We start from the raw sequence: 13,040 nt of genomic DNA, 5'->3' as shown, positions 1-13,040 counted from the left end.
ATTGTCAGCTGTGAGACCTTATGTACACAGGGGATTGTCTTTACTAATCCCGTCCAATCAGCTGAATTTACCACAGATGACTCCAATCAAGTGGACGAACATCTCAGAGATGATCAAGAGAAATGGGAAGAGCCAGAGGTAAATTTTAAGTGTCACAGTAAAGGGTCTGAATACTTATGGCCATGCAAAATTTTAGTTTTTTCCTTTTTAATACATTTTCAAACATTTTTTAACTTCTGTTATCACATTATGGGATACTGAGTGCAGACTGAAGGGCAAATACTTTTTATTTTTGTTTTAGCACACGGCTGCAATATAACAAAATATGAAAAAAGTCAAAGGCTTTGCAAATGCATTGTATAAAAACTAAACCATGCAAACCAATTGTGGGTTGCCGTTGGTTGCTATGGCAAACCTGTGAGATCCAGCCACAGGCTGTAATGTGTGCAGCTCATTAGGTTAATGTATTGCAGCATAGTATAACCTGTAAAAAGTGAAAAATAAAATAATAAAAGGTTCTTCAATAAAAGTATAGAGTGTAAAAAAATAAAAAGTGCCCCTTTCCCAATAAAAGCCCTATATTATCATAAAAAAACAAACACAGATCATATACATACCAGGTATTGCCCCGTCCATAATGACATGTACTATAAAGCTATAAATTGTAACTTATCCTGCACGTTGAACACTGTAATAAAACAGAAAAGCGCAAAATTCGCCAATTTTGGTACAAATAGTGGAATAAAAAAGATCAAAAGGTAGCATGTATCGCTAAAATGATACCAATAAAAAGTACAGCTTGTCTTGCAAAAAATAAGCCCTTACTCAATGGCGTGGGATGAAAAATTAAAAAGTTACAGCTGTCGGAAAATGATAACACAAAAAAAGGGAAAACATTTATTTTGCTCAGAAAAAGAACATAAAAAGCTATATAAAATGGTTATCGCCATAATCATACCGACCGACAGAATAAATATAACATACTTTTACTGCACAGTGAACACCATAAAAAAATGTTTAAAAAAAAAAAAAAGCCAGAGATTTTCCAGTTTTTCAACATGTGTCAACAAAAATTACCACTTATACAGCAGCTGATAAGTACTGGAAGGGTTAAGATTTTAGATAGAAGTAATTTACAAATCTGTATAACTTTCTGCCAACATTTGATTAGAAATATTTTTTTTTACCGCAGTACTCCTTTAATTTTTATTACAGTTGTAATATAGTTTGGGTGGGCCTCTCTGTTAATAGTTGCACCCTTATAGTTGTTGTAGGCCTGGGTCCCTACAACTATAATGGGGGAAGATATTTGCAAAGAAAGCCTACAACAACTTTGTGGGCACAACTTGCCCCTATCTAGTTTGTTGTAGGCCCCTCTCTGCTGCTAATTGTTGCCCCCCCCCCCCCCCATATAGTTGTAGGCCTTAGCCCCAGCTGCATGCCACAATCGAATCTGCCCTGGGCCACCGGCCCCAAGTAATATTATGTATACATTTTTTTACAGTACTCTCCAGTTCTTAGGGCAGGCTCCAGCTCCTCTTCCTTTCACGTTGCCGAAGTTTCGCTCCTTGGCAGTCAGCAAAGCAGTAGCAGACCCCGCACAGCAGCAGGGAAATTCTCCTCTGCTCCACCACAGTGCTAGAGTTTCAGATGCGAGTGCGCTGTATTACAGCACGTCGGACGTGCCTGCACAAGTAGTACCTCCCGTCGGCCACTGGTGATTCAAAGACACAGCGGCTGCCGGCATCGGAAGTATGCGGAGCACGTTGCTTCTTTTGTGTCAGTGTGTGTCTTTGACTGATTGACTGACTTTATGTACAGTAGTCAGTCAATCAGTCAGTGTATAGTGGTGGGCCCCAGTGGTCAGTGAGTGACAGTCACTCACTGACACACACAAAAAAAGTTTTACCAAGTATGGGTTGTACCCCCGACGGCGGCCCTTTATATGGTATCAGTGCACACTTATATTATTTATATACAGTACACTAGGGACATCAATGCATCCTCTATACGAAAACTGAAGACATACGGTATATGAGATATCAGTGCACACTTATACCATATCTATATATATAAAGGGCATGATTGTAACCTCTATACTCATACTGAAGACATCATTGCACACTCTATACTCATACGGAAGACATATATGGAATATCACTGCAAACTTATGCTGTATACATACATGGAATATCATCACATCCTCTACGCTCAAAGCGTATCAATGTACAATTACACCTTATACATACATCGGGCTTGACTGCATCCTCTATACTCATGCTAAAGACATATATAGGATATCAATGCACTCTTATGCTGTATACATATGGGGGATACCATTGCATCCCCTATATGCAAAGCATATATGGGATATCACTACACTATCTACACTCACTCACTGCATCTTCTGTACTCATACTAAAGACATACATGGGATATCAGTGTACATCTATGCCATATAAATACATCACTGCCTTCCTTATACTCATGCTGAAGATATATATGGGATACCATAGCAAAAGTATGCTATATACATGCATGGTTTTTCAATGCATCCTCTATACTCATACTGAAGGCATATATAGGGTATGAAATGCACACTTACAACTTATACATACACGGGGTATCACTGCATCCTCTATACTCATACCAAAGACATAACCATGTATGGGATATCCATGCACTCTTACACATACATGGGGTATCACTGCATCCTCTATACTCATATCAAAGACATAACCATGTATGGGATATCCATGTACTCTTACACATACATGGGGTATCACTGCATCATCTATACTTATACTAAAGACATAACCATGTATCGGATATCCATGTACTATTACACATACATGGGGTATCAATGCATCATCTATACTTATACTAAAGACATAACCATGTATGGGATATCCATGTACTATAACACATACATGGGGAATCACTGCATCCTCTATACTCATATCAAAGACAACCATGTATGGGATATCCATGTGCTCTATTACATACATGGGGTATCACTGCATCCTCTATACTCATACCAAAGACATAACCATATATGGGATATCCATGTACTTTTATACATACATGGGGCATCACTGCATCATCTATACTCATACTAAAGAAATAACCATGTATGGGATATCCATGCACTCTTACACATACATGGGGCATCACTGTATCCTCTATACTCATATCAAAGACACAACCATGTATGGGATATCCATGTACTCTTACACATACATGGGGCATCACTGCATCCTCTATACTCATATCAAAGACATAACCTTGTATGGGATATCCATGTACTCTATTTCATACATGGGGCATCACTGCATCCTCTATACTCATATCAAAGAAATAACCATGTATGGGATATCCATGCACTCTTACACATACATGGGGCATCACTGCATCATCTATACTCATATCAAAGAAATAACCATGTATGGGATATCCATGTACTCTTACACATACATGGGGTATCACTGAATCATCTATACTCTCACTGAAGACATATACAACGATGGGATATCCATGTACAATCACACATAAATGGGGCATCACTGCAACCTCTATACTCATATCAAAGACATAACCATGTATGGGATATCCATGTACTCTTACACATACATGGGGTATCACTGCATCCTCAATACTCATATCAAAGACATAACCATGTATGGGATATCCATGTACTCTTACACATACATGGGTCATGACAGCATCCTCTATACTCATACCAAAGACAAAACCATGTATGGGATATCCATGCACTCTTACACATACATGGGTCATCACTGCATCCTCTATACTCATGCCAAAGACAAAACCATGTATGGGATATCCATGTACTCTTACACATACATGGGGTATCACTGCATCCTCTATACTCATATCAAAGACATAACCATGTATGGGATATCCATGTGCTCTATTACATATATGGGGTATCACTGCATCCTCTATACTCATACCAAAGAAATAACCATGTATGGGATATCCATGCACTCTTACACATACATGGGGTATCACTGCATCATCTATACTCATATCAAAGACATAACCATGTATGGGATATCCATGTACTCTTACACATACATGGGGTATCACTGCATCCTCTATACTCATACCAAAGACATAACCATGTATGGGATATCCATGCACTCTTACACATACATGGGGTATCACTGCATCCTCTATACTCATACCAAAGACATAACCATGTATGGGATATCCATGTACTCTTACACATACATGGGGTATCACTGCATCATCTATACTTATACTAAAGACATAACCATGTATCGGATATCCATGTACTATTACACATACATGGGGTATCAATGCATCATCTATACTTATACTAAAGACATAACCATGTATGGGATATCCATGTACTATAACACATACATGGGGAATCACTGCATCCTCTATACTCATATCAAAGACAACCATGTATGGGATATCCATGTGCTCTATTACATACATGGGGTATCACTGCATCCTCTATACTCATACCAAAGACATAACCATATATGGGATATCCATGTACTTTTATACATACATGGGGCATCACTGCATCATCTATACTCATACTAAAGAAATAACCATGTATGGGATATCCATGCACTCTTACACATACATGGGGCATCACTGTATCCTCTATACTCATATCAAAGACACAACCATGTATGGGATATCCATGTACTCTTACACATACATGGGGCATCACTGCATCCTCTATACTCATATCAAAGACATAACCTTGTATGGGATATCCATGTACTCTATTTCATACATGGGGCATCACTGCATCCTCTATACTCATATCAAAGAAATAACCATGTATGGGATATCCATGCACTCTTACACATACATGGGGCATCACTGCATCATCTATACTCATATCAAAGAAATAACCATGTATGGGATATCCATGTACTCTTACACATACATGGGGTATCACTGAATCATCTATACTCTCACTGAAGACATATACAACGATGGGATATCCATGTACAATCACACATAAATGGGGCATCACTGCAACCTCTATACTCATATCAAAGACATAACCATGTATGGGATATCCATGTACTCTTACACATACATGGGGTATCACTGCATCCTCAATACTCATATCAAAGACATAACCATGTATGGGATATCCATGTACTCTTACACATATATGGGTCATGACAGCATCCTCTATACTCATACCAAAGACAAAACCATGTATGGGATATCCATGCACTCTTACACATACATGGGTCATCACTGCATCCTCTATACTCATGCCAAAGACAAAACCATGTATGGGATATCCATGTACTCTTACACATACATGGGGTATCACTGCATCCTCTATACTCATATCAAAGACATAACCATGTATGGGATATCCATGTGCTCTATTACATATATGGGGTATCACTGCATCCTCTATACTCATACCAAAGAAATAACCATGTATGGGATATCCATGCACTCTTACACATACATGGGGTATCACTGCATCATCTATACTCATATCAAAGACATAACCATGTATGGGATATCAATGTACTCTTACACATACATGGGTCAAGACTGCATCCTCTATACTCATACCAAAGACATAACCATGTATGGGATATCCATGTACTCTTACACATACATAGGGCATCACTGCATCCTCTATACTCATACCAAAGACATAACCATGTATGGGATATCCATGCACTCTTACACATACATGGGTCATCACTGCATCCTCTATACTCAGGCCAAAGACAAAACCATGTATGGGATATCCATGTACTCTTACACATACATGGGGTATCACTGCATCCTCTATACTCATATCAAAGACATAACCATGTATGGGATATCCATGTGCTCTATTACATATATGGGGTATCACTGCATCCTCTATACTCATACCAAAGAAATAACCATGTATGGGATATCCATGCACTCTTACACATACATGGGGTATCACTGCATCATCTATACTCATATCAAAGACATAACCATGTATGGGATATCAATGTACTCTTACACATACATGGGTCATGACTGCATCCTCTATACTCATATCAAAGACATAACCATGTATGGGATATCCATGTACTCTTACACATACATGGGGCATCTCTGCATTCTCTATTCTCATATCAAAGACATAACCATGTATGGGATATCCATGTACTCTTACACATACATGGGGTATCACTGCATCCTCTATACTCATATCAAAGACATAACCATGTATGGGATATCCATGTACTCTTACACATACATGGGGTATCACTGCATCCTCTATACTCATACCAAAGACATAACCATGTATGGGATATCCATGCACTCTTACACATACATGGGGTATCACTGCATCCTCTATACTCATACCAAAGACATAACCATGTATGGGATATCCATGTACTCTTACACATATATGGGGCATCACTGCATCATCTATACTCATACCAAAGACATAACCATGTATCGGATATCCATGTACTATTACACATACATGGGGTATCAATGCATCATCTATACTTATACTAAAGACATAACCATGTATGGGATATCCATGTACTATAACACATACATGGGGAATCACTGCATCCTCTATACTCATATCAAAGACAACCATGTATGGGATATCCATGTGCTCTATTACATACATGGGGTATCACTGCATCCTCTATACTCATACCAAAGACATAACCATATATGGGATATCCATGTACTTTTATACATACATGGGGCATCACTGCATCATCTATACTCATACTAAAGAAATAACCATGTATGGGATATCCATGCACTCTTACACATACATGGGGCATCACTGTATCCTCTATACTCATATCAAAGACACAACCATGTATGGGATATCCATGTACTCTTACACATACATGGGGCATCACTGCATCCTCTATACTCATATCAAAGACATAACCTTGTATGGGATATCCATGTACTCTATTTCATACATGGGGCATCACTGCATCCTCTATACTCATATCAAAGAAATAACCATGTATGGGATATCCATGCACTCTTACACATACATGGGGCATCACTGCATCATCTATACTCATATCAAAGAAATAACCATGTATGGGATATCCATGTACTCTTACACATACATGGGGTATCACTGAATCATCTATACTCTCACTGAAGACATATACAACGATGGGATATCCATGTACAATCACACATAAATGGGGCATCACTGCAACCTCTATACTCATATCAAAGACATAACCATGTATGGGATATCCATGTACTCTTACACATACATGGGGTATCACTGCATCCTCAATACTCATATCAAAGACATAACCATGTATGGGATATCCATGCACTCTTACACATATATGGGTCATGACAGCATCCTCTATACTCATACCAAAGACAAAACCATGTATGGGATATCCATGCACTCTTACACATACATGGGTCATCACTGCATCCTCTATACTCATGCCAAAGACAAAACCATGTATGGGATATCCATGTACTCTTACACATACATGGGGTATCACTGCATCCTCTATACTCATATCAAAGACATAACCATGTATGGGATATCCATGTGCTCTATTACATATATGGGGTATCACTGCATCCTCTATACTCATACCAAAGAAATAACCATGTATGGGATATCCATGCACTCTTACACATACATGGGGTATCACTGCATCATCTATACTCATATCAAAGACATAACCATGTATGGGATATCAATGTACTCTTACACATACATGGGTCAAGACTGCATCCTCTATACTCATACCAAAGACATAACCATGTATGGGATATCCATGTACTCTTACACATACATAGGGCATCACTGCATCCTCTATACTCATATCAAAGACATAACCATGTATGGGATATCCATGCACTCTTACACATACATGGGGCATCTCTGCATTCTCTATTCTCATATCAAAGACATAACCATGTATGGGATATCCATGTACTCTTACACATACATGGGGTATCACTGCATCCTCTATACTCATACCAAAGACATAACCATGTATGGGATATCCATGCACTCTTACACATACATGGGTCATCACTGCATCCTCTATACTCAGGCCAAAGACAAAACCATGTATGGGATATCCATGTACTCTTACACATACATGGGGTATCACTGCATCCTCTATACTCATATCAAAGACATAACCATGTATGGGATATCCATGTGCTCTATTACATATATGGGGTATCACTGCATCCTCTATACTCATACCAAAGAAATAACCATGTATGGGATATCCATGCACTCTTACACATACATGGGGTATCACTGCATCATCTATACTCATATCAAAGACATAACCATGTATGGGATATCAATGTACTCTTACACATACATGGGTCATGACTGCATCCTCTATACTCATATCAAAGACATAACCATGTATGGGATATCCATGTACTCTTACACATACATAGGTCATGACTGCATCCTCTATACTCATATCAAAGACATAACCATGTATGGGATATCCATGTACTCTTACACATACATAGGGCATCACTGCATCCTCTATACTCATATCAAAGAAATAACCATGTATGGGATATCCATGTACTCTTACACATACATGGGGCATCTCTGCATTCTCTATTCTCATATCAAAGACATAACCATGTATGGGATATCCATGTACTCTTACACATACATGGGGTATCACTGCATCCTCTATACTCATATCAAAGACATAACCATGTATGGGATATCCATGTACTCTTACACATACATGGGGTATCACTGCATCCTCTATACTCATACCAAAGACATAACCATGTATGGGATATCCATGCACTCTTACACATACATGGGGTATCACTGCATCCTCTATACTCATACCAAAGACATAACCATGTATGGGATATCCATGTACTCTTACACATACATGGGGCATCACTGCATCCTCTATACTCATACCAATGACATAACCATGTATGGGATATCCATGTACTCTTACATATACATGAGGTATAATTGCATCCTCTATAGTATAGAGCATGCAATTATACCTCATGTATATGTAAGAGTGCATGGATATCCCATACATGGTTATGTCTTTGATATGAGTATAGAGGATGCAGTGATGCCCCTTGTATGTATATGGTGTAAGTGTGCATTGATATCTTATATATGCCTTCAGTATGAGTGTAGAGGATGTCATGATATCCCATATAGGTCTTCAGGATGAGTATAGAGTCTATACTCATCCTGAAGACCTATATGGGATATCATGACATCCTCTACACTCATACTGAAGGCATATCTATACTCATCCTGAAGACCTATATGGGATATCATGACATCCTCTACACTCATACTGTAGGCATATATAAGATATCAATGCACACTTACACCATATACATACAAGGGGCATCACTGCATCCTCTATAGTCATACTGAAGACATATACAAGTATGGGATATGAAGACATATATGGGATATCATGACATCCTCTACACTCATACTGAAGGCATATCTATACTCATCCTGAAGACCTATATGGGATATCATGACATCCTCTACACTCATACTGAAGGCATATATAAGATATCAATGCACACTTACACCATATACATACATGGGGTACCAATGCATCATCTATTCTCATCCTGAAGACATATACAAGTATGGGATATGAAGACATATATGGGATATCAATGCACACTTAGCCCTTCTCTATACATGAAGTATTACTGTATCCTGTACATTCATACCCAAACCTAAGCCTAGCTTTAGCATGCATGCATTACCTGCCGCTGATGCCAGCCTTGGAACCCGTGTTTTGCAATCAGTGCCCAGCATTGTGACCATGGAAGCTCAAACTGCACGGATTGGCATAATGTGCCCCCTCCATACCCTCCTGCTGCAGCTGACTGGGCAAAGTGCCCGTGATCCGGAGAAGAAGCGTGTGCTGGGTGGTCAGGATCAGGCAGCAGGGGGGTCTTGTGTGTCCAGACGGAGCAGGAAGATGCAGGGCTTGCTCCCTGTAGTAATCTGGTGATGTGCCGGGGACAGAGGAGGGGGTGGGGGACTGCTGCTGCTGCTGCTGCTGCTGCTCATGTGACCTTGCTTCTCTTTTCCTGCCTCTTGCTCACATACTAAGCTCTGCAAGGTGCATGGATTGGAGGATCAGTCAGTGTCTCAGGTCCCATGCATCAAGCATATCACGACATGTCATGCCTCAGGCATAGAGAAGAAGTATAGGTCATGTGTAGGACAGTCTTGTAGTGAGCATTCTCTGAAAGTTCACATCTGCAGCCTGGGAACAGACTTCATCCTTATACTCATTGATCCATCTCAGATACAAGTCTAAAATGAGCCCAAAAAGGAAAGCATGAACTATAAGAATATAAATGTATTCCATAGACATGTAACAGTGGTCCCTCAAGTTACAATATTAATTGGTTCCAGGACGACCATTGTATGTTGAAACGATCGTATGTTGAGACCAGAACTCTATGGAAACCTGGTAATTGGTTCTGAAGCCACCAAAATGTCATCCAAAAATAGGAAAAAATGAGGATTAAAGATAAATAAGTAGATAATTAATACAGATAAAGCAAATCCTTACATATAAAAGTAAGAAAAATCAGCTGGGAGCTGTAATCACTGTCTATTTCAGTGTTCCCCAACCAGGGTGCCTCCAGCTGTTGCAAAACTACAACTCCCAGCATGCTCGGACAGCCTTTGGCTGTCCGGGCATGCTGGGAGTTGTAGTTTTGCAACAGCTGGAGGCACCCTCTTTGGAAACACTGGTCTATGTAGAGGACAGGAGCTTCTTCAGGGTCCTGTACAGAACACGCAATTTCCTAAAAAAAAGTAAAATGGAGCTGCTCTCACCTGATGCCCAAAGGAGCAGCAAACCCTGGCACAGGTAAAGAGTACAGAACATGTAATACCTCCCTGTACTGTAGGGGGCGCTACCAGACAGCCAGTCAGTGCATGTACTTTAGGAACACAGGGGTTTTACCAGTGCAATATCCATTCTGATTGGTCGGTTCTTCCAGCCATTGACACATTTCGCAGATTCCATAGCATTGTATGTTGAGTCTGATTTCAAGTTACAATGGTCCAGAAAAGACCATTGCATGTTGAAACTATTGTATGTTGAGGCCATTGTAAGTTGAGGGATCACTGTATATGCAGCATGCTCTGTGTACTGCAAAGAGAATCTTTAGTATTTACAAATACAAGTGACAGTTGATACAATAACAATTAAAACTAAAAACATTCCATCCGGGCTCATAATGATTCAGTTTATTGCTTGTTGTCATGTCTAGACCAGTGTTTCCCAGGCAGTGTGCCTCCAGCTGTTGCAAAACTACAACTCCCAGCAAGCCCGGACAACCGAAGGTTACTGGGAGTTGGAGTTTTGCAACAGCTGGAGACACACTGCTTGGGAAACACTGGTCTTGACATTATAAGATTTAGAATACCTAGAACAAGCCTTGGAGGTTAGATATGTACAGCAGTAGTGCCTTTAGACATATTTATAGGTACATAATATTGAATACTGGTTTTCTACCTAGCATTATTATAGATCAGTGGTCTTCAACCTGCGGACCTCCAGATGTTGCAAAACTACAACTCCCAGCATGCCCGGACACCCGTTGGCTGTCCGGGCATGCTGGGAGTTGTAGTTTTGCAACATCTGGAGGTCCGCAGGTTGAAGACCACTGTTATAGATCATAGATGTTCCAATGTATTAAAACTAAATCTCCAATGTTCACCAAAATGTATATCTGGATGAGCCACTGTGCTTGGATAAATACTGAAGACAAAGGCCTCATTCACACAGCGGAAAATGTGCATAATGTTTGCTCGGCAAACAGCATGTTCCGCTGGTGCAGCACCACTGGGAAATGCGCCGCCTTCATAAACGTCGATGCATTTTCAAGAGGATTCCGCCAAAACAATTGACAAAAGCCAAAATAGAGATTTGCCATGATAATTCCGCCGTGTTCAAAGTGAATTTTTCCGGCGAAATTTCTTCGCACTGAAATTCCGTCATGTGAACATACCCCAAGGGTGAAAATCTGCAACACTAAAGGGGTACTCCAGTGAAAAACTTTTTTTTTAATTTAAATCAACTGGTGCCAGAAAGTTAAACAGATTTGTAAATTACTTCTATTAAAAAATCTTAATCCTTCCTGTACTTATTAGCTGCTGAATACTACAGTGAAAAAATGTTTCCGTTTGAAACACAGAGCTGTCTGCTGACATCACGAGCACAGTGCTCTCTGCTGACATCTCTGTCCATTTTTGGAACTGTCCAGAGTAAAAAGAAATCCCCACAGCAAACATTTGCTGCTCTGGACAGTTCCTAAAATGGACAGAGATGTCAGCAGAGAGCACTGTGCTCATGATGTCAGCAGAGAGCACTGTGTTTCAAAAAGAAAATAATTTGCGCTGTAGTATTCAGCAGCTAATAAGTACAGGAAGGATTAAAAATTTTTTATAGAAGTAATTTACAAATCTGTTTAACTTTCTGGCACCAGTTGATTAAAAAAAAAAAGTTTTTCACCGGAGTACCCCTTTAACCCCTTCATGACCCAGCCCATTTTCACCTTCATGACCTGGGCATTTTTTGAAAATCTGACCACTGTCACTTTAAACATTAATAACTTTGGAATGCTTTTACTTATCATTCTGATTCCGAGATTGTTTTTTCGTGACATATTCTACTTTATGTTATCGGTAAAATTTCACTGATATTTGTATCCTTTCTCTGTAAAAAATCTAAAAATTTCATGAAAATTTTGAAAATTTTGCATTTTTCTAACTTTGAAAGTCTCTGCTTGAAAGGAAAATGGATATTCCAAATAAATTACATATTGATTCACATATACAATATGTCTACTTTGTGTTTGCATTAAAAAATTGACAAGTTTTTACTTTTGGAAGACACCAGAGGGCTTCAAAGTTCCGCAGCAATTTTCCAATTTTTCACAAAATTTTGAAACTCGCTTTTTTTCAGGGACCAGTTCAGGTTTGA

General features: G+C 39.3%; 1 protein-coding gene across 3 annotated transcripts in view; it reads right to left on the bottom strand.

Moving 5' to 3' along the window:
• TRMT9B (tRNA methyltransferase 9B (putative)) overlaps positions 1–10,067 on the bottom strand; it is a 51,697-nt gene extending 41,630 nt beyond the window's left edge. For all 3 annotated transcript variants that reach the window (XM_056551682.1, XM_056551685.1, XM_056551684.1), the window contains exon 1: positions 9,796–10,067. Coding sequence is in view for 1 of the 3 variants with exons in the window: in XM_056551684.1 (XP_056407659.1) it covers positions 9,796–9,856 (61 nt within the window). In the remaining 2 variants the exon portion in view is untranslated. The remainder of the gene's footprint in view (positions 1–9,795) is intronic.
• Positions 10,068–13,040: the final 2,973 nt, after the last annotated feature.

This window comes from Hyla sarda, chromosome 1, assembly GCF_029499605.1.
Source record: "Hyla sarda isolate aHylSar1 chromosome 1, aHylSar1.hap1, whole genome shotgun sequence".
Lineage (NCBI taxonomy): Eukaryota > Metazoa > Chordata > Amphibia > Anura > Hylidae > Hyla > Hyla sarda.
The sequence above is the reverse complement of the archived record's forward strand: the minus strand, read 5'-3'. Positions and strand labels throughout refer to the sequence as shown.